Source organism: Phyllostomus hastatus, unplaced genomic scaffold, assembly GCF_019186645.2.
Source record: "Phyllostomus hastatus isolate PE091 unplaced genomic scaffold, TTU_PhHast_1.1 phas_scaffold_345, whole genome shotgun sequence".
Taxonomy (NCBI): domain Eukaryota; kingdom Metazoa; phylum Chordata; class Mammalia; order Chiroptera; family Phyllostomidae; genus Phyllostomus; species Phyllostomus hastatus.
In genome coordinates this window covers 13,589,561-13,616,239 of record NW_025334024.1, presented here as the reverse complement: position 1 = coordinate 13,616,239, position 26,679 = coordinate 13,589,561, and the positions used below count along the sequence as shown (strand labels likewise).

At 39.3% G+C, this 26,679-nt stretch overlaps 1 protein-coding gene across 2 annotated transcripts in view; it reads left to right on the top strand.

Annotated features, from left to right (window-relative positions):
- The window catches only part of PHLPP2 (PH domain and leucine rich repeat protein phosphatase 2), a 71,862-nt gene that overhangs the window by 8,213 nt on the left and 36,970 nt on the right, over positions 1-26,679 (top strand). For both annotated transcript variants that reach the window (XR_006783435.1, XM_045819214.1), the window contains exons 3-4: positions 10,597-10,730; positions 24,579-24,769. Coding sequence is in view for 1 of the 2 variants with exons in the window: in XM_045819214.1 (XP_045675170.1) it covers positions 10,597-10,730; positions 24,579-24,769 (325 nt within the window). In the remaining variant the exon portion in view is untranslated. The remainder of the gene's footprint in view (positions 1-10,596; positions 10,731-24,578; positions 24,770-26,679) is intronic.

Genomic DNA, 26,679 nt, shown 5'->3' with positions numbered 1-26,679 from the left:
TGTGAATGGGAACGATTGTCAGCAGTTTATTTTTTAATGTATTTTATTGATTATGCTATAACAGTTGTCCCATTTCCCCCCCTTCATTCCCCTCCACCCTGCACACCCTCTCCCACCCACATTCCCCCCCTTTAGTTCATATCCATGTGTCATAAGTTCTTTAGCTTCTACATTTCCCATCCTATTCTTGCCCTCCCCCTGTCAGCAGTTTTAAATTAGAGGATCGTAAAGTCAGCATTCCAAGGACAAATGCTTTTCAGCCCTAATGCCTTAGATTTCTGCAAATCTGATGGGAATTTTATTTTCTCATTTTAATTTTTATTTATCTTAATGAGTGAAGTTGAGCATATTTCCATAGGTTTAAAAGCTATTTATGTTTAAAATTGTTTATATGAAGAAGAAAAGTTTTCTTATAGTAGTCATAAGTGGTGAATTTGAACTCTGATTCATTTTTTTAAAATTACTATCTAAATTAGATGTCAAATAAGAGCTCTTTATGACCCACCAGTGACTTTCTCTCCTCCCCCTTCTCTGTAATAAATAAATGTCTTGAAGCAGAATTCAGAGCTGTGGGTTGAATACTATTGAAAGTGAGAAAGGAAGTTCCCACTTACACCTAAAATGTGGTGATAATAGTGACACCTTTAGCTGAGCTAAAAATTGATGTCATTTTAGAAGTCTAATCTCAGGTTTTTTGTGTGTCCCATTTAGGATTTGGACTAATTCCTGAAAAAGTGGATTATCATTTGAATGTTTTCCTTGTTCACCAGTTAACTACATTTCCTTAACCATTTGTAAAAGGAAAGGATCAGACAGGGCGATCCTTAAGCTTTTCTAAATCTTAATACTGATTCTGATCTAATTTTGTCAGGGAGAAAGCCTTGACCTACATACAGCTGGTAGTGATTGATGGAATTGCTGTATTTAAAATAAGACTTACTCATTTGTATACTAGTGTATATGTGTACAAAGATATTAAAAATGTGGAGAAAACCCCACCTGAATTGGCTTGCTGCTACTAGTTGTGTTGTTAATTAAGAAGCCAAATGTGATGTAATTTACTTTTGTGAATCTAAACTACTTAAAGTGGAGAGTTTGTCTCTTAGCTCTGTGGCCTTGATAATTTTATAATGAGGTAGCTCTTTGAAGATATAATTGATTAGAAAATAATGAAAACACTGTAGAACTGTGGTTTGAAAAAAGTGAGTATGTTTTCATTGCTGCAGCCGGAGCTTAAGAGCCTCAAAGAATGGTGGTGATGACGATGACAGTGAGAGAGTTTAGCTAACATCAAGTGCTGTATTTTGCTATCGGTGTGTTTAGTACTTTACACACATTTTTCTCATTAAATCCTTACAATTCTATGGGAGGTAATACAGCAACATATTATTCCTTTCAAATGAGGAAAATCAAGGCTTTGCGGGAGGTCCAGTAACCTGTACTGCCAGGTTACTATTTGGAATGCCTACTGAGCGATTGTTTTTGCCTTGAGATGACAGGGACCCACAATGTGTAGGAATCAAGACAGATGATGGACTTTGTTGGGACTGAAGGCCCTCAGGGGAGAAACTGGCACAGTGTCCCTTACTCAGTTTCACTATTTAATCATTTTCATCTGTCTTATTCAACTGAATTGCTTGAGTTCAGTCTTATGTTATCTAATCAGAGGGATAGGTACTTCTTCATAATAGCCCTTTATAAGGGAGTTGACAATCTTAAGACATTATCTTTTTAAATAAATGTTTTTGCTGCTTACTGAAGTGTGATATGTATGTGTTCATTGTAGAAATTTTGGAAAAATGGAAAAAGTATAAAGAGAGATAATAATTTTTAATGTTTAAGCCTTTTAGATTACCGTATTTTTCAGACTGTAAGACACACTTTTTTACTACATTTTTTGCTTCAAAAATTTTTTCCCTATTTTCCTCTAAAACCTAGGTGTGTCTTATAGTCAGAAAAATACGGTACTTCATTTAATCTTCACAACAGTCTCATGAGGTAAATGTTATTCCATTTTATAAATGAGGGAAATGAGATTTAAAAAGCTTATGCATCTCACTTAAAATTACTGAGCTGTAGGTGGTTGAGCTGGAATTTGAACTTTGGCATTCTGACACCAGATCCCAGATATTGCCTCCCCAAGGTGACATTCTTTTTCCAGATATTTTTCAAAGTGAGTCTGTAATTTAAAAATTAAAATTACATATTTGGGGCCATACCATATATTAAATTTTATTTACTGCCTATCTCAGTTAATTTTTGTGTGTCATTAAAAATTCCTTAGACACTAGTTTTAATTGCTACAGGATATTCCATTTTTTTTAAAGATTTTATTTATTTATTTTTAGAGAGGGAAGGGAGGGAGAAAGAGAGAGAGAGAGAAACATCAATGTGTGGTTATCAATGTGTGGTTGCTGGGGGTCATGGCCTGTAACCCAGGTATGTATCCTGACTGGGAATCGAACCTGCGACACTTTGGTTCGCAGTCCGCGCTCAATCCACTGAGCTATGCCAGCCAGGGCAGGATATTCCATTTTATGGAGATATTGTTTAAAAACTGAAGAATAGCCCTGACTGGTGTGGCTCAGTGGATTGAGCACCGGCCTGCCAGCTGAGAGGGCGCTGGTGTGATTCATGGTCAGGACACCTGCCTGGGTTGTGAGCCAGGTCCCTGGTTGGGGGTGTACAGGAGGTGACTCTTGCACAGTGATGTTTCTCTACTTCTCATTCTCCCTCCCCTCCCCTCTCTCTGGAAATAAAATCTTTTAAAAGATTGAAAAATGACATGTAGTGATCTAATGTCACTTGGGGAGGTTGCTAAAATACACATTCTAATTTAGTAGGTCTCAGGTAGGGCCTGAAATTTCACATTAAACTCTTAAGTGATAGGTTGCACTTTGAGTAGCAAGGAAGTAAAATACTTAGAATGATGTCAGGCATCAAAATAAGTGCTCAATAAATGTTACCTATTTGGGTGGTTTCCAATCACTCAGCTCTTAAGAAGTAGTGTTGTGCTGACTAAACCTTTGACCATTAATGTTTGCACTTTGATTTTCCTGGGCTCGGTCGTAGAAGGGGATTATTGGGACTAAACTTGCCCCACGTGTTTTCCAAATCTTCCATGACTTCCTTCTTTCCGTACTCTTTTTCAGCCATGGATTTGTCACTTAAGTAAAACTGATGGGTTACTGAATTATTGAATTTTAGCACTTGAAGGGAGAAATCATCTTCTAGGAAAATGAAGTCTACTCTACCTAATAGCTCATCTAGCCCGTGCCTTTTCTTTTTGGAAAAATGTGGAGGGGGCAGGGTTTTTTGATTGTTACAACTACTGGGGAGTGTTACCAGCATCTAGAGGAAAGGGACAGGCAGATTTAATGTACTCGCTGTATGGGTGGGACAGTCTTACACAGCAAAGAATTGTCCTGTCCAGAAGGTCAGTGGTTTTCCCAAGGGGTAATCCCTGAGACCAGGTCCCTTTGTTTCATGGATGGGAAACAGCACCCTGGAGGGGGCACGTTGGAAGCACATTCTTGCAGCCGCCTGGTGCTAGAGCTGTGGTTGGAACAGTATCTTGTGTCTCAGTCCATTGCTTTGTACAAGATAATATTTGGCCTGTCCTTTTTACTGATCTCTTTCAGTGATAAGTGACTTGCTAGTGAAGCTTAGTGTAATCATTGCCCTCTGTCTGAAAAGTTGTAACAAGATCATATGTGACAAAGGGAGTGCCCTTTGGATATCACATATTTGCTTTAATTCTTAGTCATCATAATGACTAAGATTTCTGTGTTCTATAGACTCTCTTTTAAGATAAACTAAGAAGCAATAATATGTGTAACAAAATAATACCCCTGGGATTTGGGATTCTGAGTTCTAATTCCTTTTCTGTCACTGACTTGCTGGATGACCTCTTGCAAGTTGCTAAGATTTTGTTTACCTATTTTGATGTTATAAAAGTGTAATGAAAAATCCTGTTTCAGGTTGTTAACAGTGAATGTTAGACCTTGGTTTGGCTAAGAAAGAGTTCAGAGCCAAGAATTCAATGCGAGAGAAAGTTTATTTAGAAGGTCATAGAAGTAGAAGAAATGAGCCAGTTGGGCCGTGTGGACTCGGGAAACAAGTTACAGAGGCAAATGAAAGGCTCTTGGAGCTCATGAGAAAGAGAGAAGCAAGGGAACAGCACCTGAGGGAAGGTGGTAGGGAAAGGCACAGGCGTGTTCTATAGAGAAAGCCATGCTGGGTATTTATTTATCTGTCTTGAGGCTATTTATGTGGAGGTCCCAGAGGAGGGTCTTAATAGAATATTCATCGGCTTTCGAGGTGTGTCCTTTCAGGGTCCTTGTCTCTACTGATTGGTTGATGCCAGGGACAGAGGTCATTTACTCGAGGCAGCTGGTCCTGATGTCAGCCATAGCGTTCCTTGTCTGGCTTTGCTGCTTATCTGGGCTTGGAGCTGAAGCACAACTGAGGCCTAGATGTATTTGGTGAGGGTCAGAAGCTCATCCTGGGAGCTTAATGATTAAGGGCTCTTCTCTGGCCCCCTCGTTCATTCCCCCTCCAAGGAGGTCTAACCCATATGACTAGCAACAGGGAGGACAGGTTCAGGGGAGGGTCCGAACCTCATAACCAGCTGTATGAAGGGTCAAGGGGTCTAAACTGTGTGACCAGTGATATGTTAGGGGAGGAAAGGTCACTCTGGGTGAGTTTCACCCTATAATACTTGGTTTCCCAGTTCCTAGGCACCTGGGCTTTCTGCCTGGTGACCTGTACCTGGCCTGTCCTTCCTTCTCCGCTCATGTCTGTCTAACTGCCTACTAAATCAAGGATACATACCGAAGGGATTATCACTGAGGAAGGGAAAAGGAGATTATTTTTGTTTTGTGCTTCATATTTCTGTACTATTTTAAAACTTTATATTTTTAAAGATTTATTTATTTTAGAGAGGGGAAGGGAGAGAGAAAAGAGGGAGAGAAACATCAATATGTGGTTGCCTCATGCGGACCGCCCCCCCCGGGGACTGCCCACAACCCAGGCACGTGCCCTGACTGGGAGTCGTCGAACTGGGACCCTTTGGCTTGCAGGCCAGCACTCAATCCACTGAGCCACACTAGCCAGGGCTATTTAAACATTTTAAAAGAATATGTTATACATTAATTAATTTGTTTTTATTTAAAATATATTTGGTTTTACACTTTAATACTTCTGAAATCAGCTTGTGTCTTAGAGTTGTTGGTGAGTCACAATTGAAGTGGCAGTGTTTTTTATTTCTTCATGGTTATTGCAGTACCATCTGGTTATTGCTATACAGTTCTGACGGCAACCATCCAGAGTTTGCAAAGACTTTACAAGTTAAAAGGCATAGGACCCCCAAAGACTGTCCTTAGTTCAGATTCTGGCCACATTTCTGACCAACTGGATACAAGTTTGGGGATTTCCATAATCCCTGAAGGTTCACTAATTCACTAGGACGACTCACAGAGCTCAAGAAAGCACTATACTTAAAATTGCAAGGATACAAATCAGAACCAACCAAATGAAGAGACGCCCTGGGGTCCTGAAGGTAGAACCTACGTTACCAACCCTCATGTCACCATCCCAGGACATTAACTTGCTAACCCACCAGGAAGCTCCATGGAACTTCAGTACAATTTTTATTGGGTAGGCTTGATTGATCAAATCACTGATCATGTACTTGAACTCTACCTTCAACCCTCTCTCCTCCCTCAAGGTTGGGCTGTCTCTTAGCCCCAACCCAATCCTCTCATCACATGGTTGGTCTTTTTGATGACCAGTCCCCATCCTGAGTTACCACATCTCTTGGCATAAACTCAGGGGTGATCCAAGGGACTCATGAATAAGACACTCCCACTATTCAGAAAATTCCAAGGATTTAGAATCTCCCTACCAGGAACCAGGGACAAAGCCTAGTAAGATTCTTTATTATACAACAGTGATGCAAAACGATGGTGTATTAGACTTAATGGAATACAGTAATTTTAAAGCAACTTTTTAGGCTCCTTGGTGTAAGTTAACATACAAAGTGTTTTGAGCTTTCTTCTGCATAAAGTACTTTATGTAATGTTTGCCCAGAAGAAGGTAGGTGTGTAATGAAACCAGCGTAAGTTCAAACCTTGGTGCCATTATGTACTTACTGTGTGACTCGCTGAACCCCATTTTTCTTTTCTTTTTAAAAAAGATTTATTTATTTATTTATTTATCTATTTATCTATTTATTTATTTATTTCTAGAGAGAGGGGAAGGGAGGGAGAAAACGAGGGAGAGAAACATCAACATGTGGTTGCCTCTTGAGTGCCCCCCACTGGGGACCATGCCTGCAACCCAGGCATGTGCCCCGACTGAGAATCAAACTGGTGACCCTTTGGTTCGCAGGCCGGCACTCAGTCCTCCGAGCCAAAAAAGGGCTCCCCATTTTTCTTATTTGCAAAATAGCTGTAGCTTTGTAAAATGTAAAACACTTCCAACATAGTGTCGGGCATGGAGTGGACATTCACTGAAGTAGCCTTATTGTTGCTGTTTGTCTTATCTAGTTGTTGGTCTTGACATTTGCAGCTTTTACCTTTATAGGTGGGCAGGGATTGGGTTTTAATCTGAATTGGATGTAGAGAATGCAGCTGTGTCTTTGATATAATGTATTATTCCCTTTGTTGGATTTTAATAATGTGAACTTTTATCTCCCATTATTATTAACTAGAATTCTTGTGAAGTCATCCTTGGAATAAAATTTATTTCTCTCTTACCTGTGGGCACCATTTAGAATAACTGTTGGCTATTCCTCTTGGCTAAGAGTTATAAACCAGTGTCAATAGCATTACTGTCTTGGTCGGCTGGCTTGGAGAGGATTAACCATATCCATATATATTCAGATTCACAAGGACATAGTAGTTCCTGACAGCCTTGGAAGCAAACTAAAAGTATCAAAGGAGTCTTACTGTCTCTCCTTAAAGCAGTTAGAAGTTTCAAATGCTGAGTGTCTGGATTCTTTCATTGCCAACTTTAGTGTCTTCTACACCTGTTTTGCATTATACAGTTTGCCTTTGATTCATGAAGAGTTTTAACACATAGCTAATTGCTAGCCTGTTAAACTTTTGGAATTTTGAAACACAAAATTGATCTGTAAGCATATTACAGCATTTCCCTCCCCCTTACTCTCTCCTCTTTTAAGCAGGTGAGTTTAATAAGTAAGTGGAATTAATTCTTCATTTTCCTTGTTTTTGCAGTCCTTGAAATATCTTGTTTACTCATTTATGCTAAATTAATAAGAACAGATGTGGAGATTCTCTTGTTTTTGTTTTTTTTTCTTCTGCCAGCAGGGAGAATACTTTCTTTAGGTGCAAATACATGGAGAGAAGGTTTCAAATCTATAGAGCCTTTTCTTTCTAAATTTATTATTTTATTTTATTATTTTCTAATTGCATTAGTCAGGGTGACATTGGTTAGTAAAATTATATAGGTTTCAGGTATACAATTCTATATCAATCTACAGAGCTTTTTTGGGAAAAGAAATTCGATCGTGTAAAGTATGTCAGAATTAGGATGTTTCCATTTCCCTTGGTTTTCTAGAGAGAAGTTGAAAAATTGAACTAGTTAGATTTAACCAGAACATATTATTTCTTAGCCCTGAATATGTGGTCATTATATGGAATTTTGATATTTAAATACATTGAACTCTGTGTCCAAAAATAATAGCAGGGTTCAGGTAGAATTTCCATTATATTGGAAGGTATCTTGGGTATCATAGACTCTTGAGTTCCAAAAGACCCTGAAGATCATCTGAACCAATGTACTTCTTAGGTGGTCTCTTCTGAAATATTGGTGACAGATGGCTCTGTGGCTCTGTGAGCTGTTTTGAGAGGCAGCGTGTTTCATTATGGGCAGCTCTGATTACTGAGGTTCTTCCTCATTTTACCCATTTCCCTGTGCAACACCTTCTCGTAGTTCCTAGGCCCGTTCTTCGGAGCAGTCCAGAGTACTCTTACATCTTATCCTTGTTGACACTGCAAGAGGTAGATAGCTCTTCATGCACTTGGCCTCCTTGTCTTCAAGTTAATCCTTCTGTCATTTGTATTACAGGGCTAACTGACCTTTCTGGGATACAGATTATTAGAAGTCCCTTTTAAAATGCATCTTTCTTAAGAAGAATTCTACCCGTCTATGGGGAAAATGCCTAACATTGTCATAAGCTCTTCGTGAATTTTTATTTTATTTGCCTCGAGATTCATGGTAACTGATACCTTTATTCTGAAAAGATCATTTTTTGTTTCTATTAAATTCAATATTTATTGGTCTTAATAGGCTTTTTGTCCCTTGGCCACTCCCCTGTAGTTGTCCTGAGTTTATGGAAGCTAAAAACCTGAGCTGAGCAGTCGGGAGGGGCCAGGTGTTCGTTTTGTTTTATTTACTTATTTTTGTGCTCCTCAGTGTGATTTCCATCCCTAAATCGTCGTTTTGATGCAGGTACTGTGTGTACATTCAGCTTCGTAGCATTCCATTTCATGTTATTTTTTACTTAAATCTTATGGGCAACAGTATTTTCTTGTTCTTGAACCACAAAGCAAATGTCCTTTATGTATTTTTGCTATGATGGGATGTGTTTCATGTTGCTTCTAATTAATATAATTCTTAAGTTTTCTAAACAGAATCCTTTTAAGACATAAAGACTAATGTTCTTCAAAATCTTTTGAAAGTACATAGACTTTCCTATATTTGTTTTTTGTTTGTTCAGATTGGGAAACACCCTATTTTTATTCTAAATAAAATTTGGTTCCAGTTCTAAGACTTTAAAAATAGTATTTGTCAATATACTATTGAATACTACTACATGCAAGATGCTTTGCTAAGCAGTACATGCTATATAATATGTTCTAAGTAAACAAATTTAATAATAGCTCTCTCAGTTAGGTGTTACTGTTATTCTCATTATATAGATGAGGAATTTAAGACAGTGAGGTTAAACAGCTTGTCCAAGGGCATGTAGTTGATAAGTGGCAGAAATGAGACAAACCAAGGCAGTCTGACTTCCGGATCCGATACTCTTAGTCACTGTGTTTACAGCTGTTTGCTTTCTGATAAAAGAATTGTAAATGAGCCGTCTTGCTGTTATCGCTGAGATAGCCCTTTCTGTCAAAATACACATTGATCATTTTGTTTTTGTTTTTTTAAATATTTTAAAGTATTTTAAGTATATACAATTTAAAATATGCAGTGTCACCAGAGGCCACGACTGATTACTAGACATTCTGATTTTACTTGCTTTCAGTCAGGACCATGTAATATAAATGATTTCTGTGGAATTATTGGGCCATTTTATTTCTAATTTTTATGGAAGAATCATCAATGAAGCCAGTGGGGCCTCGGACATAGCAGGCAACCCAAAGCCTGCATCTCTAGTTGTGTGTGAAGCTTACATGACATCACATATGGCCAAGTATAATCTTTTATATTTCATAATTTTGCTGCCTTTAAGTTTGGACTTCAGGTTTTTAAAGGACCCTGAAAGGGTTCCTGAGACTCTTTGAAAAGGTCCACAAGGTCCAGACTTTTTTGCTATAATATTAAGGCATTGATTTTGTTTTTCACTCTCAGTGTCTCATACATGTACAAAGGGGTTTTCTAGAGGCTAAATAGCATGTTATCACAACAGATTGAATTTAGGAGCAGATCTGAGAATCCAGCTGTTTTCCATTCAAGCAGCAACTAACAAAAATATAAAACAGTGCTACTCTCTTCATTTAAAGTTGTTTAATTTTGGAAAATATTTTTATCAGAGAATATTATTTATGTTAATGTCACTGGTTCATTATTGTTGCTTAAAAATGAGTAAACAAAAAACCAAAAACAAAAAATGAATAAACAACTGTTTGGAAATTCTTTTTTTGTTTTTTCCAAAAGTTTTTTAAAGCTTTATTTGTAAAAGATATTATTTATTTATTTTTTAGACAGAGGGGGAGGGAGGGAGGGAGAGAAATGTGGTTGCCTCTCAAGAACCCCCTACCAGGGACCTGGCCTGCAACCCAGGCATGTGCCCTAGACTGGGGATTGAACTGGCGACCTTTTGGTTCACAGGCCAGCACTCAATCCACTAAGCCACACCAGCCAGCGTGGGAATTCTTAATTTTAGTTTCTAATTCAGTAGATATTGATAGATATGCCCCATGTAAACAAATGCTCTTTGGGGTCCTCAAAGACCATACCGGGGTATTGGACCAAGAACTTTGAGCACCACTTATTTAGATTAGTTGTATCGTATGATATTAAAGAAAATCTTGATATAGAAGTAAAATAAACATCTAGAGCATATTAAAAGATTTAAAGAACTAAGCCCTGGCTGGTGTAGCTCAGTGGATTGAGCGTGGGCTGCAAACCAAAGTGTCGCAGGTTCGATTCCCAGCCAGGGTACATGCCTGGGTTGCAGGCCATAATCCCCAGCAACCGCACATTGATCTCCTTCTCTCTCTCCCTCTCCCCCCTTCCCCCTCTAAAAATAAATAAATAAAATCTTAAAAAAAGATTTAAAGAACGAAATGAGGCATTTTTATTAATTACTACTCAATATTTTCTTTTGAACGGTGCAAGCAGGAGACTGGAACCTACCGAACGACCCCTTCAGATTGTGTACGATTACTTGTCCAGGCTGGGGTATGAGGACCCTGTGCGCATCCAGCAGGAAGCGACAAATCCCGACCTCGGCTGCATGCTTCGGTTTTACGGTGGTAAGAACAGATCAGTGACTGTGTTAACTGCTTTTCGGTTGATTGTTTATGCCTCTGTCTGTCTTTAGCTTCTAAAAGCATTTAATCAGATCTGTTTTTAAGCCAATGAACTATTAAACAATAAAAGCAAGGGGGTAGTGGTTAATGGAAGACTTTATAAATATTAGACAAAAACATCTTCTATATTTTTACTTTTTGTTTTAATGTTTTGCTGACTTACTAGAATTATTTTTTTACCTTTGCCAGAATTTTGATCAAATCATGCTTTAATATCAATTAAATTTTCAAATTCCTTATAAAGCCCAGGAACTTCTGGATAGTTTTAAAATGTTGAGAAGTAAGTGGTCATTATTATTTATGACTTAACATTTGATGAATTCACCTATCAAATATGTATATTGTTGTATTAAGTGGGTTTTAAATTTAGGATTTTTTACTTTCTCTTGGTACATTTCTCTCCTTCCAACATTTTTTACCTGATCACTTCAATAATAAAGTTAAATTTATTAAAATCAGATACTTTTGGAACATTACTTTTCAGATATACATAGTCCATTAATACCACTATTGAGAACCATTTATTGACTGCTTACTGTGTGCTTTTATGCTTCAGAATTACCTAATTTAGACTTTAAGTCCACCTATGTGATAGGAACCATTAGGTTGTTGTACAGATGAGAAAACTGAGGCAGAAGTGAAAAAACTTGTTCAAAGTCATACAACTAGTAAGTGACAGAACCACACAACACCTGATATTTTTGAATTAATATGCCCCAATTATCAAATGGTTGAACTAATAACTAAATTATTCACTAATATGTATGTAGGCATAACCATTGGCTAAGATTCTCTGCTCCCATTTCTCCAGTTACTGTTTTAGTCTTTGTATAATTTCCTTTTTTGTGTATGTGTGAGAGAGAGAAACATAGATTCGTTGTTCTATTTGGTTATACATTTCTTGGTTGATTCTTGTATGTGCCCAGGGATCGAACCTGCTGCCTTGGCTTATCGGGCCAACGCTCTAACCAACTGAACTACTTGACTGGGGCTCTGTATACTTCTTCCTTTTTTTTTATTGATTATGCTATTACAGTTGTCCCAGTTTTTCCCTCTTGTCCCCTTCTACCAGCAACCCCACTCCCTCTGGCAATCCCCCCTCTTTTGTTCATGTCCATGGGTCATGCATACAAGTTCTTTGGCAATTCCATTTTCTATACTTTCTCTTAACATCCCTCTGCCTATTCTGTAACTACTAATTTGTATTAATCCCTTCACTTTTCCCTCATTCCCCCAGACACCCCTCCTAACTAGCCACCATCCCAGTGTTCTCCATATTTAGGATTCTGTTTCTGTTCTGCATGTTTGCTCATTTTGGTTTTTAGATTCAATTGTTGATAGTTATGTATTTATTGCCTTTTTAATGTTCATAGTTTTGATCTTCTTTTTCTTAAATAAGTCCCTTTAACATATATAAAATAATAGTTTGGCTATGATTAACTCCTTTAGCTTTACCTTGTCTGGGAAGCACTTTATCTGCCTTTCAATTCTAAATGACAGTTTTGCTGGATAGAGTAACCTAGGTTGTAGGTCCTTGCTTTTCATCACTTTGAATACTTCTTGCCAGTCCCTTCTAGCTTGTAAAGTTTCTTTTAAAAAATCAGCTAACAGTCTTATGAGAACTCCTTTGTAGGGAATTAACTGCTTTTCTCTTGGTGCTTTTAAGATTCTCTCTTTATCTTTAACCTTTGGCATTTTAATTATGATGTATGTTGGTGTGGTCCTCTTTAGGTCCATCTTGTTTGGGACTTTGTGCTTCCTGGACTTGTATGTCTATTTCCTTCACCAAATTAAGGAAGTTTTCTTCTATTTTTTTTTCAAATAAGTTTCCATTTTCTTGCTCTTTCTGTGAATGTTGGAACATTTGAAGTTGTCCCAGAGGCTCCTTACACTATCCTTGATTTTTTGTATTCTTTTTTCTTCTTGCTGTAGTGATTGGATGTCTTTTTCTTCCTTATGTTCCAACTCATTGATTTGATTCTTGGCTTCATCCAGTGAGGCTGTTGATTCTCTGTAAATTGTTATTTATTTCAATTAGTGTATCCTTCATTTCAGCCTGTGTCTTTTTTATGCTATTGAAGTATTCACAGAGTTCCTTGAGCATCCTTATAACCAGTGGTTTGAACTCTGCATCTGACAGATTGCTTATCTCCATTTTGTTTAGCTCTTTTTCTGGAGTTTTGATCTGCTTTTTCATTTGGGCCATATTTCTTTGTCTCCTCATTTTGGCAGCCTCCCCATGTTTGTTTCTGTGTATTAGGTAGAGCTTCTTTGACTCTGTCTTAGTATTGTGGCCTAATGCAATAGGTGTCCTGTAGGGTCCAGTGGCACAGCCCATCCTATCTCCCAAGCTGTGTACTTTAGGTGCACTCTCGGTGTGGTCTGAGTACTCCCTCCTCTTATAGATGAGTCTTGATTGCCATCAGCAGGTAAATGGGAAGGATTTACCCAATCCAGACAGCTGGAGGACTGGCTGTGACTCCTGGCCAATGACCACCTCCCTCCATGGCTCGTGGAGGTGATTGGGTGGTACTCCAGTGTGGTCCGTAACTGTCCACTGGCAGTGCAGGCTCTGGGGTTTCCCGGGTGATACAGGCCAAGGTCAGCCTCCATCTGTGTTCTGTCTGGGGCCCCTTGGCATAAGCTACACAGCGATCTGAGATAGCTGCTGCTAGTGCTGATCCAGGGCCTACTCAGTGAGAGTTAAGGTGGGGCGGGGGGTGGGGCTGGGCTCCGCTGGTGCTTGTTTGAGAGGATTTAGGAAGGACTGAAGCCTGCAAATAGCCCAGCCCTCAGTACGGAAAAGCCACTGTTACTCCCTGGGACAGGGGTTGTAAATTGAATGCAGAGGACCCTTAGGTAATCATCAGGGCAGGATTTACTGTGTGAGCCAGGTTGATGGAGATCCAGATACGGTGCTGCAGCACTGTGGCTGTGTGGGGGGCAGGGCCCAGAAAAGGTATAATGGCCTGCTGTCTGCAGTTCTGCCTGAGAGGAAGCTGTCCCGAGCTCTTGCCCTGATGTCTGCCACTGCAGTTCCTCCCTGTGTGCCACTGGGGCCCTTCAGGGTGTTACCCGGTGCTGGAGCCCTGAGGGAGTGAGTCTATGTGTGTCTTTGTATACTTCTTGATACAACTCTTGTGAGATGTCACAAACCAGTTTTATTAAATATACTTCACAAAAGATTTTATTTATTATTTTCATCAGTAGTATTTTATAACATGGTGTTCCTTAGAAGTTGGTTTTTATTTCCATTAATTTTTCTCCTTTGCTAGTTATTGGAAGGAGAATAGCTAGATTGAAGTTAAATCTGCAGAAAAGCTTTTAAAACTAATTTGAGGCACACAACCCATCTATTACTAAAACTTTTTTTTGTTGTTAACAAAAAAAGCTACTTGGAACAGTAGCAAGCTCCTTATCTGATTGTGTTTTAATGCGAGTTCTTCATTATATGTTCTTATTCTTGAATGAAAGTTGAACCTTAAAGTGCCCTTGAGGTCCTTTTTAACTATGGAGATTGCATTCGCATTGTTATATTGCACAGTTGTTTGTACCGATTCCATTGATTTTTTCAATGACCACCTGATAAATTACGGCATGCTCAGGATCTTAATATACCATTCAGCAGATATTTCCAGTAAAGCCTAAAAGAGTACCAGTTTGTAGTACTTTATATTTTGGGGAGTCTTTAACAGAGAACATCTTCAAAAGTGAACTCTATTGATTTAGAGAAGCTAATAAAATTTACTGAGAAATTATGTTTGGGAAGGAGGTTTTTAAAACAAATAATTTTTGAAAATAGGCCTCACACATGCACACACACACACCCCCCAAAAGCAAAAGGTAAAAATATATATGTATATCAATTGGCTGTGTAACAAATTGCCTCAAAACTTGGTGACTTAAAATGATAATAAATATTATTTCATACTGTTTCAGTGGGTCAGAAATCAGGAGAAATTTAGCTGGCTGGTTCTGGCGTGGGTCCCGTGAGACCCAAGGAGGAGTCTGAAGGAGTCTGAAGGCTTGAGTTGGGCTGGAGGGTTCAAATCTAGCACGGCTCACTCACGTGGCTGTTGGTAGAAGGCCTCAGTTCCTCACCTGGAGAAGCCATATGGCTTGGCAGGAGATCTTGATTCCTCGCTGTTTGGACCTCTCTGTAGGACTCCCTAAGTATCTTCATGACAGGGCCACTGGCTTCTGCTAGTGATGAGACACACACAGGCTTTCATGATTTTTATGATCCGCCCTCATCAGTTACCATTATTTTCACCACTTTCTGTTTATTAGATGTGAATCACCAAATACAGCCTACATTATGGGGAGGGGAATTAGGCCTCACCTTTTGAAGAAAGGAGTATCAATTTTAGATATATCTTAAAACCATCACAAAATTGTTTCCCTTTCACCTTGCTTGTACCAAAACTGTTTTAATTAGTATACTTTTATGATAGATTTTGATAGCTGATAGGCAAGTTCCCTATCATCGTGCTTCTCTGAAAAAATGAGTACTCTCTTAGAATCAGAGAAGTCTTTGTGAAGAAGTAGTACTTAGGTTGGTTCTTTAAACACTGACAGAATTTCAGTAAGCAGAAAGGAGGAGGAGGACATGGGATGAGAGACTAGACATCTCAAGGCATGTTCTGTGAATCAGATAGATTGACCAGATTGTTTTGAGCCTTGAGTGCTCTATCAGGAGTGTGGCCTTCATTTGGTAGGTGGTAGCTGGGAGCGATGGGACCCAAGTGAGCCAGAGAAAGATGAATCTGGCAGCAGTGTGGATGATAATTCAGATGTGGATCAATAGGAATCTGAACTATAGAATAGAAAGAAATCATTCACCTGAGAAACTTTCTGAAGGAATATTCAGTAAGAGTTGATGGTTGGTTGAAAAGGGGAGTTGAAGAGAACATAAGAGTTGAAGCTGACTCTTGAGGTCAGGAGAATGACAGGACTTGAGTTGGGAGAAGGAGCTGGTTTGCAGGAATGGTGATGACTTGGTTTTAGGTATGCTTCCTTTACTTTTAAGTGACAGTTAAGTATCCAGCTGGAGGATGTCTGCTAGATAGTTGGAAACACGGAACTAAAGCTGAGGAAATAAAGATCTGGGAGTGAAGTACATGAGGATGTTAAAGCTGTAGAAGTTAAAGATATCTTGGAAAGAATAATTGTATTAGGAAAAGAAGGAAGCTTAAGGCAGAACTTTCATTTTAATAACTGGTATTTGTTTTATACCCTTGTTATGTCTGAACATTTTCTAAAGTGTTGAGTACTCTCCATACCCTCTCCCATGTAATCCTTATACCCCTAGGTATGTTTTATTATTCCAGAGAGGTTGTAACTTGCCCCAGTCAAATAGCATAGTTAGGAAGCACATAAATCCGTCTGGTTCCAAATTTCGCTCTTTTAGCTTCTACACTTACTCCACCATTTAGTTGTTGGAGAAAGAGTGTAGAGAACTGGAAAGGACGAGAGATCGTGTAATCTAACTTCTCAGTCTCGAACTTGGGAAACTAAGGCATAAAGATACAAGATGGTTTTGGGGTCATGAGACCAGATGGAACTGCTGAGCCACCCTGGCTTCTCAAAAGTTTTCTGCTGAAATATGTCAAACAGCAGAAGGTTTTTTGAGTTGTATGGGGAGCCTGTTGCAAATTTGTAATTTATTTTGAGGTTTCCTGTTTTATTCTTTAAATGTAAGTAAATATTTCATTTTTTACCCCTAATGTATCAGCCAATATTTCATTGTTTGTCTGTTCAACTTTTTGTTTTGTGCTAGCTTTAGGTTTTCATGGCACTTGGAAAGATGGTACAGAAAGGTCCTGCACACCCTGCCTTCATGCAGTCACTTGAATTGTTTGGGTATAAATAGTGCTTCACTCTTTCTCTGGCTTCTTTCAAAATTTTTTCTTAGCCTTTAATTTTTCCACAGTTTGATCATGAAATGTCTGAGCTTGAACTTCTTTGGGTTTATCCTGTTTGGGGTTCACTGAACTTCTTGAGTCTGTAAGTCTGTGTCTTTCACTTGGGAAGTTCTCATCCATTTTTTCTTCAGATAATTTTTAAGCATTATACTTTCTTTTCTCCCTTTGGTTCTATCCCTTAGTTCAGTTTTCAGAGTTTCTAGCATGCTGTTTGGGATCAATTGATTCTCATGTACCACAGGACTGAGCCCAGTTTATCAACAATGGTATGGGACCGTTGTCCAGAGCTCCTTTCCGTTCGTGGTGTCCTGGGGCTTTAACCCACCCTGTCAGGCACTTCCCACAGTTGAATTCATACTCCAGGGCTCAGTGGCAGGAGACAGAAAGTGCAACAGGTTTCACGCCACTCTCTTGGGACTGCAGATCTTCCAATCAGAGAGGGAAGGAAGTTCACCCCCCTCAGAGTTTTAGATGCCAGTGTCCTTGACCCTTGTAGCCAAGGAGGGTGCTGGGATTTGAGAAAATGAAGAAAAGGGGGAATAAAAAGAAAAGATGAGGAATTTCCTGTACTTTCTCTGAGTGTTAGAAGACGTCTTTCCTACTCCTCAAGGCAGAACTTGAGGGCTTCTCTTAGAGCTCTGTCTGCACCAGTGCCCTCTTCTGGGTTTGGGGCTTCTTGAGTCCTGGTTGGAGGATGTCAGAGGAAGCAAAAAGGGTAAACTTGCCATTGGTTAGGTGGTATTTCAAATTCTGTTCTTCCCTAATTCATGGGGTCTTCATATAGCTGCTCTGTGTGTCCTGTCCAGATTTATAGATGCGTTCAGTAGGAGAGACAGGATGCAGTGTGCTTTCTCCGTTTACTCAGAATCAAGAAGTGCTTCATTTTAATACAGTACAGTTTAATGCTTTTTCTTTGTTTTCTAGAAGCTTCACTGTTTTAGTTTTCAGTTTCTATTCACGGTCCATCTGTATGACTTTTATTCTCTTTGTTTTGAGTATCATTATGACCTCCTGGTCTGGTATATATTTATTTCAACTCATTACAGCCATTCTTTTTTCTTTTTGTGTTCTTAATATTGCTTTATTGTCCTTTTATTTTTTAAGTATATTTTATTGATTATGTTACCACAGTTGTCCCAATTTTTACCCCTTTGCAACACTCTGCCCCATACCCCCTTTCCCTCCACCAGTCCTCCCTTAGTTTAGGTCTGTGAGTCGTGCATGTAAGTTCTTTGGCTTCTCCATTTCCTACACTATTCTTAACATCCCCTGTCAATTTTGTACCTACCAATTATGCTTCTTTTAAAACAATTTTATTTTTTTATTATTTATTTTTAGAGAGAGGAAGGGAAGGAGAAAGAGAGGGAGAGAAACATCATTGTGTGGTTGCCTCTTGAGTGCCCCTACTGGGGACCTGGCCCTCAACCCAGGAATGTGCCTGGACTGGGAATCTAACTGGTGACCCTTTGGTTCTCAGAGCCCAATTCACTGAGACACACCAGCTAGGGCCCAATTACGCTCTTTAATCCCTGCACCTATCCCCCATTCTCCCTCTTCCCCCTCCACGCTGATAACCCTCTAAATGATCCCTCTATGAATCTGTTCCTTTTCTGGTTGTTTGCTTAGCTTGTTTGTTTGTTTAGAATCAGTTGTCGATAGTTGTGAATTTGTTGCCTTTTTAATGTTCATAGTTGTGATCTTCCTTTTCTTAAATAAGTCCCTTTAACGTTTCATGTAATAATGGCTTGGTGAGGATGAAGTTCTTTAGCTTTACTTTGTCTGGGAAGCACTTTATGTGCCCTTCCATTTTAAATGACAGCTTTGCTAGATAGAGTAATCTAGGTTGTTGGTCCTTGCTTTTCATCACTTTGAATACTTCTTGCCAGTCCCTTCTAGCCTGCAAAGTTTCTCTTGAAAAATCACCTGACAGTCTCATGGTAACCCCTTTGTAGGGAATTAATGGCTTTTCTCTTACTGCTTTTAAGATTTTTCTCTTTATCTTTAACCTTTGGCATTTTGATTATGATGTGTCTTGGTGTGGTCCTCTTTGGGTCCACCTTGTTAGGGCCTCCCTCTGCTGCCTGGACTTGTATGTCTGTTTCCTTCACCAAATTAGGGAAGGTTTCTTTCATTATTTTTTCAAATAAGTTTTCAATTTCTCACTCTTCCTCTTCTCCTTCTGACATCCCTATGTTTCAGATGTTGGCACGTTTAGAGGTGTCCCAGAGTTTTCTTATACTATCCTCATTTTTGTGAAATCTTGTTTCTTCTCTCTTGTGAAATCTTGTTTGTTCTCTGGTTGAATGTTTATTTCTTCCTTATGTTCCAAATCATTGATTTGAATCCCAGCTTCCTTCCCTTCATGGTTGGTTCCTTGTAGATTTTTCTTTATTTCACTTAGTGTAACCTTCATTTCTTCCTTTATGTTGTTGTCATACTCAATGAGTTCTTTGAGCATCCTGATCACCAGTGTTTTGAACTCTGCATCTAATAGGTTGGCTGTCTCTGTTTTGTTTAGTTCTTTTTTCTAGGCTTTGGTTCTGTTGTTTCATTTGGGCCACATTTCTTTGTTACCTCAATTTGGCAGTCTCCCTTTGTTTTGTTTCTGTGTATTAGGTAGATTTGCTTTGATTCCCCGTAAAAGGCTCCTGTAAATTATGTGGGGTGGAGCCTTAGGTAATTGCCAGGATGGGGCAACCCCTTTCACCATTTCGTGGCTCTGTGCGAGGGGGTGTGGCAGAGGGAAGGCTTGGAGGGAAGGACTTTATTGCTGCCTGGCTTCTGGGGCTTTGCCTGGCACTTGCCTCATTTCCAGTCACTTCACCCACTCCTTGTGTGCGACTGGCACCCGTTCAGCTGTTGCCCTGGTGCCGAGTGCCAGAGTGGGTGGGTTTGTTTACATTTTAAGACCATGTAGGCCCTTTAAGTGGAGCCCCCTGAAAATCTGGTAGTTTCCTCCATGCTCCAATCCCCACTGGTTTTTATAGCCAGAAGTTATGGGGCTTTATATTCCCAGTACTAGATCTCTCGGCTGTGTGGTCTGGTCTGGGGCTGGGATCACCTGCTTCCAAGATATCCCTCCCAGTTTTTATCCATTACAAGTGAATGGGGGACCGCCCGTGCCAGTTCTGCTGCCACACCGTGCATCTCCTCACTTCTCTGTTGTGACACCTCCCCTCCTACCCTTCTGGATGAATGTGGCTTCTTTAAATCCTTGGTTGTTGGACTTCCATACAGTTCGATTTCCTGACAGTTCTGGGTATTGTTTGTTTTGAGATTTAGTTGTAATTCCTTTCTGTGGTTGCACAAGGAGGCAGTGTGTGTCCACCTATGCCTCTGTCTTGACTGGAAGTCTATTATCCATTACAGCCGTTCCTTTTGGTGCTCAGTTTGTCTGATCTTGGCTACTGGGAGCTCTTCTCACTTGGTTTCTATGTCCCTCCAATATGACTGCAGTAGTCTTTGATAGCCTTCTGGATTTTCCATCAAGTTCTTGCACAACAAAATGTACTAAGCTGTTCTTTTTCTTGTCTGACTCAGAGTAAGAATAGAACATTTTTTAAGGACTCATGGTTCATTTTAATGAAAAATTATATTTAGATATATTTTGTTATGGGCAGTGGAGGTACTCATTGCTACAGGGTTACCCTTGATTCTCTTTTTAGAAATGTTTTTTAAATGATAAAAGCTATTTATTTTCTTTTTAAAATTTAAATTATTTTATTGTTGTTCAATTACAGTTGTCCATATTTTCTCCCCTCCCCTCTCCCCACCCCCTCCAAACCTGCCTCCCTCTCTTGCTTCCTCCCTCCCCCTTGGTTTTGTCCATGTGTCCTTTATAGTAGTTCCTGAAAGCCCTTCTTCCCACTCTCCGCTCCCCTCTGGCTGTTGTTAGATTGTTTTTAATTTCAGTGACTCTGGTTATATTTTGTTTGCTTTTTTCTTTTGTTGATTGTGTTCCAGTTAAAGGTGAGATCATATGGTATTTGTCCCTCACCACCTGGCTTATTTTACTTGCTATTCATTTTCTTTAAAGAACATTTTAAAGTATAGATACATAAGGATAATAAAATTATCCCTAATTTTTTACTTAGAATTTTGGCTTTTGAACCTGGAAAACCAGTTTTTAATTAGAACTATTAGATAGACATTTCAAATTAGTATTAGAACTTCATCTTTTTTTTTTTTAATCACTTTCAGAGGATCAGAGACTTGAGGCATTCTGGATGTTTACAAACCTTCCAAAATTAATAATAAAACAGCATGTTTATATGAGGGATCACTTTGTAAATTACATAAATGTCTAACCATTATGCTGTATACCCGAAGCTAATATAAAGTCATGTTGAAAGTGAACTATAATTGAAAAATAAAGTATTAAAGACCTTCTTTCTAAAATATTTAAGTTTAATTTAATGAATTCAGATATATTGAATTCAATTAAAAATTACAGAATTGAATGTTCCCTTCTGAGAGTGGTGGTATAGATAGACTTAGGAGTTTTCACAGTAATCATACAAAGAAATAGAGCCAAGAAAAAAAGAGACTCAAAGAATTATACATCAATTGATTGAACATCTGTTTCATGTAAACTTTAAAGGAGACTGTTAGCAATTTGGAAGCATGATAATCTAGATTTATTTTAGAACACAAGATTTATTTCTGTGTTGTAAAAGATTTGGCCCTGGCAGGTACAGCTCCGTGGATTGAGCACTGGCCTGTGAACCGAAGGGCTGCTGGTTTGATTCCTAGTCAGGGTACCTGGCTGGGACCAGGTCCGTGGTGGGGAGGTGCAGGAGAGGCAGCCACACACTGAGGTTCCCCTCCCTTTCTTCTTCCCTTCTCCTCTGTCTAAAAATAAATAAATAAAATTTAAAAAATTTTTGTAATTTTAGTTCCTACATTTAGGTCTGTGATCCATTTTGAATTAACTTTTGTATATGCTGTGAAGTTAGGGATCCAGCTTTATTCTTTTGCACGTGGATATTCAGTTATCCCAGCACCATTTGTTGGCAAGACTCTTCTTTCTCTATTGAGTTCTCTTGGCACCTTTGTCAGAGTCAGTTGTTCACAAATCTAGGAATTTATTTGTGAACTCCCAACTCTATTCCTTTGCTTCACGTCTATCCTTATGTCAGTACTGTACTTTGTATGCCAGGTGTTTACTTTGTATTACGTTTTGAAATTGGGGGATGTAAGTCGTCTAATTTTGTTCCTCCTTTTCGAGATTGTTTTGGCTGTTCTGAGTCCATTTCATTTTTATAGAACTTTTAGAATCAGTTTGTCAGTTTCTAACAGGGCAGCTAGAATTTTGATAAGGATTACACTGAATCTGTAAATCAGTTCGGGAAGTTTTGCCATCTTACCAATATTGCCTTCCAACCTGTGAACACTGGATGTGTTTCCATTTATTTAGGTCTTCTTTAATTTCTGTCAACTGTATTTTGTAGTATTCAGTGAAAAAATTTTGCATTGTCTTCATTTTATTTTTTTAATGCTATCGTAAATGCAGTAGATTTCTTTTTACTAGATTTCTGTATATAAGAGAATATCATAATATTTTATTTACTTATTTTTAGAGAGAGGGGAAAGGAGGGAGAAAGAGAGGGAGAGAAACATTGGTGTGTGGGAGAAATATCAATTGGTTGCCTCTCTCATGCCCCCAACCAGGGACCTGGCCTGCAACCCAGGCGTGTGCCCTGACCAGGAATCAAATTGGCAACCTTTTGGCCCACAGGCTGGTGCTCAGTCCACTGAGCCACACCAGCCAGGGCTGCAATAGCTTTCTTAATTTCACTTTTGAATTGTTTATTCCTAGTACATAGAAATACCATTTTGAAAAAAATTCTTACTTGAGAATATGCTTGTTGATTTAAAAGAGAGAGAGGAAGGGGGTGGGTAGAGAGAGAAAAACGGAAATATTGATAGAGAAAAATTGCTCCCATATGCATCCTGACTGGGGATTAAACCTGCAACCTAGTTTTGTGCCCTGGCTGGGAAGTGAACCTGCAACATTTGGTGCATGGGATAACGCTTCAGCCAACTGAGCAATCTGGCCAGGGCAGAAATACCATTGATTTTAACCAAAACCTTGTATCTTGCAGCCTTGCTGAACTCATTTCTTTGTTATAGTAATCATTTTGTGGCTTAAGATTTTCTATATATGAGATCATATCATTTGTGAATAGAGATAGTTTTTCTTTCCAGTCTGATACTGGTTTTGAATTTGTAAATTTGAAGTGAATGGGGACGTTTACTTGACACGTCCAGCAGGCAAATGGATATATGAGATTTGAACTAAGAAAAGACTAGGGCAGGAGGTAGACATTCAAGGGCCATTATCAGCATGTGTTTTGCACTTTAGGTGGTGGAAGCCAGATGGAAGGACACTGAGTAAATAGGAGGCGAGGTGATAGAGAGAGCTACTGTAGAAGCACAAATGATAAGAGACTCAAAAGCGTTTACTAAGAGTTTCTCAAATTATGGTTTGTGGGCCACCTGCATTCAAATGACCTGGGATAATTGTTAAAATTAAGTTTTCCTCTGTTCCCTCCCAGACCCTTTGGATTAGACTTTCTGTCGGTGGATTTTGGCATTCTGCATTTTAAACTAAGTCAGATAATTTTTGGACTCATAGAAATTGGAGAGTCACTGAACTAAGGAAATTCTGTAGTTGAGCCTGAGTGGGAATAGGAGAAAACTTGAGTGCTTTTGTAGCTTCAACAGAAACAACAAGAAGGGCGGAGTTGGACGAGTGAGAAGAGAGGAGAACCAGCCTCCCAAGCAAGGTGGGATTTAGAATGTAGATGAAAGAACGGGCCTAGAGTGGAAGGATAATGGCTCTCCCATGTTTCGAGTGTTAACATAACAAAGTTTAAAATCTTTGAAGTAATCTAGCCAAGTTCCTTATATTATATATGGAAACACATAGTTAAGGCAAAGTGATTCCCAAAGTTCAATTATGTAATGATTATGTAATAATTTCAAGTACAGCCCAGTTTTCTCCACTCCCAGTTTATGGCTGTTTGCACCCTCTCATGTTGTTGCTCCCCCTGTTCATGTCTGTGTAGAGTGCTTACTGGTTTTAGAAATGCTTCAGCCAGGAGCATCTGTTCTGTCATAATGTGCCATTTGTTCACTCTGTCTCAGTCATACCGAGGAGATGCTCTTACATGCATGTTTGACTCCTGCCACCATGGTTGGGACAGTGATTGAAATACCAGCCATAAGCTTTTCCTCAAGAGCAGAAAAATGGGGTTATGTATAGAACTAGAGTACTCCCATAGTTACGTATTTCTTCCTTCTAGACTAATCAAACAATAGTGGCTGTCATTTATTCCATACTACCTTTATACCTAAACCTATGCTTAGTACTTTATATTCATTATCTTAATTTTTGTAAGAACCCCCTGAAGGTAAGTACTACTATTAATATCCAGACTGTATAAACGAGGAAAGTCAAGCTCAGTGAGATTAAGTAGTTCAAGGAAACAAAGCAAGTGGCAGAACCAGAATTCAAATTCAGGACTGAATGTCTGGCTCCCAAGTCCATGATCTTAACCACTCTTCCATGCTGCCTTTCTCCTTGTACATGGAGAGATGGCTGTTGTTAGTAGAAGAACTAGTTAATAGTGGCATCCAGAATGAAACTGGCTCTCTAAACCAAAATTTACCATACTCCCATTATGTAACCTCAGTGATGGATAATGTTTTAGGTCCAAGATCGTATTTTTTAATATTTCTATTTCTTGGTTGCTTACATCTATAAACAAGGTTGCTGAATGTTGATGTATAATACTTTCTTTTTCCCGTTCAGTGTTCTTATCCTACTTAAATCGTGGCTTCTGAAGTACTGTTTTCTTTTCAGAAAAACCATGCCAGATGGATCATCTGGATCGAATCCTCCTCTCTGGCATCTATAATGTACGCAAAGGGAAGACCCAGCTGCATAAGTGGGCTGAACGCCTAGTTGTTCTCTGTGGCACCTGCCTCATCGTTTCCTCAGTGAAGGATTGTCAGACTGGGAAGATGCACATTTTGCCTCTGGTTGGGGGGAAGGTAAGACTCATAAAGAGGAATTATTCTTCATTTGGTCATCTTAATTTAAAAGGAATCACATATGCTTTTTATAGCTTTTCCACATCTTTTATAAGACACATGAACAATTACTAATGATTACATCACAAAATTTGTCTTTTAGAGTTCTTAGGTTTAAATGAGAGAAATTGACCCCGGCTAATTTAAGCATAAAACAGGTTTGTTTGCATCACAGACTTTAAGGGAGGTCTGTGTCCATGCTGCAAGTTCTGCAGAATCCCTTTTGTCTCCACTTTTGAAGATACCCCTGTCTCCACTGGTAGGCACTGGCAGCACCAAGAGCAAACAGAGGGCACTCACACTAGAAGCCACGTTCGGAAACTCGAAGTAGCTGCCATTTTCCGTCACCAGTACAGATTCTTTCCAGTGTCCCCTTTTCCCCCATTAAACTAAGATTCAGACCTGGGGTGGTCATAAGCCCCCATCCAGCAGCCATGGAGACAAGTCATTTCTTGCATCTGTACTAGAGAATTCACTGTCATAGGAAATCTGAATTTAAGAGAAACTCCAGACAAAATGACTGTGAATTCATGCTTTGAAACATCCAGTCTGCTCCAGATACATAGCAACATAGATAACATACTTGTAATAAAAAGAAAAATTTATAAATGTAGCTAGGCTTAGGAATATAGAACAGGAGAATAAGTGGTGAGTAGGTCTGAATCTGAGGGCCTGCTGGGCTCTAGGTCTGAAAAGGTGCGGCCACCCAGGAATTCAGCTCCTGTAAGACTTGGACCTAAAAGTGCTCTTCTCACAATAAGGGACTTGGCGCCATATTATTGCTTAAAGCCAGGAAGTAAGTGGTCCTCTTTGCTCCTGAAATACAGTGGGAAAATAAAAAACACCAGTAACCGAAAAAACAAAACCAAAAACTGCTTTAACCACTCACTGGAACCAAGGCTTATTTCTAACTATGGTCTCAAAGAAGTAAGAGGCCCCTGTTATGATCAGGGCCCTGTAACTGGGAAATGAACAAGCCCCAACTGGCTTAAGGAGTGAATGTATGTAGTTCCAGTCGACAATTGGGCAGGAACCCAGCACTACCAATGGGAGACCTGGTTCTGGGGCTAAAGAACTGAATGAAGAGAGTAAGTAGAATTTCTCCAAAGGGAGAAAGTGAGTGAGAGCAAGGTTGGGAGGTGGTGGAAAGGAAGGATGAGACAGTAAGAAAGAGAATGAAAAAAAAAAATGAACCTTCCATTCAAGTAATTCTTGTCCAGTCTCTCTCTTCCCTTGCTCTAATACAAGAGAATTTCTTTTTAGGGTGACAACATGACCAAGATCAAAAACTACATCTATCCAACCTTACTTGCAGCTAGTGGTGGCTAGTAGATACAAACAAAAGTTTCCAGGTGGGACTTTTGGGAAAGCCCTTTAAAATGGGCAGGCAGGGATGGCTTTGCCAACACAGTCCCTCAGCATTGGAGGCGGACCATTCATATGGTGATTGCGAAAAGCAAGCATGTGCTGAGTGTGGTCATTTGGAAAGTAGGAGGTTCTTGGGTCTTTGGTGCCATTATGGAGCTGCTGTACCAGTTATGGACTATTTTTTTAAGCCACTATTTTATGGCTTAATACAATTAATTGATGTACTAAAGAATTTCACAGAAAAAAGAGCCACCCTGGGTGGCTCAGTTGATTGGATCATCATCCTGTATGCCAAAACGTTGCGGGTTTGATTCCTGGTCAGGGCACAACCTAGGTTGTGGGATCCATCCCTGGTCAGGGTGCGTATGGAAGGTAACTGATCAGTGTTCTCTCTCACATTGATCTCTCTCTCTCTACTCCTCTTTCCTCTCTCTCTAAAAGTCAATAAAAAAAATATCCTCTGGTGAGAATTAAAATATATGCAGGATCTGGCACAAATAACG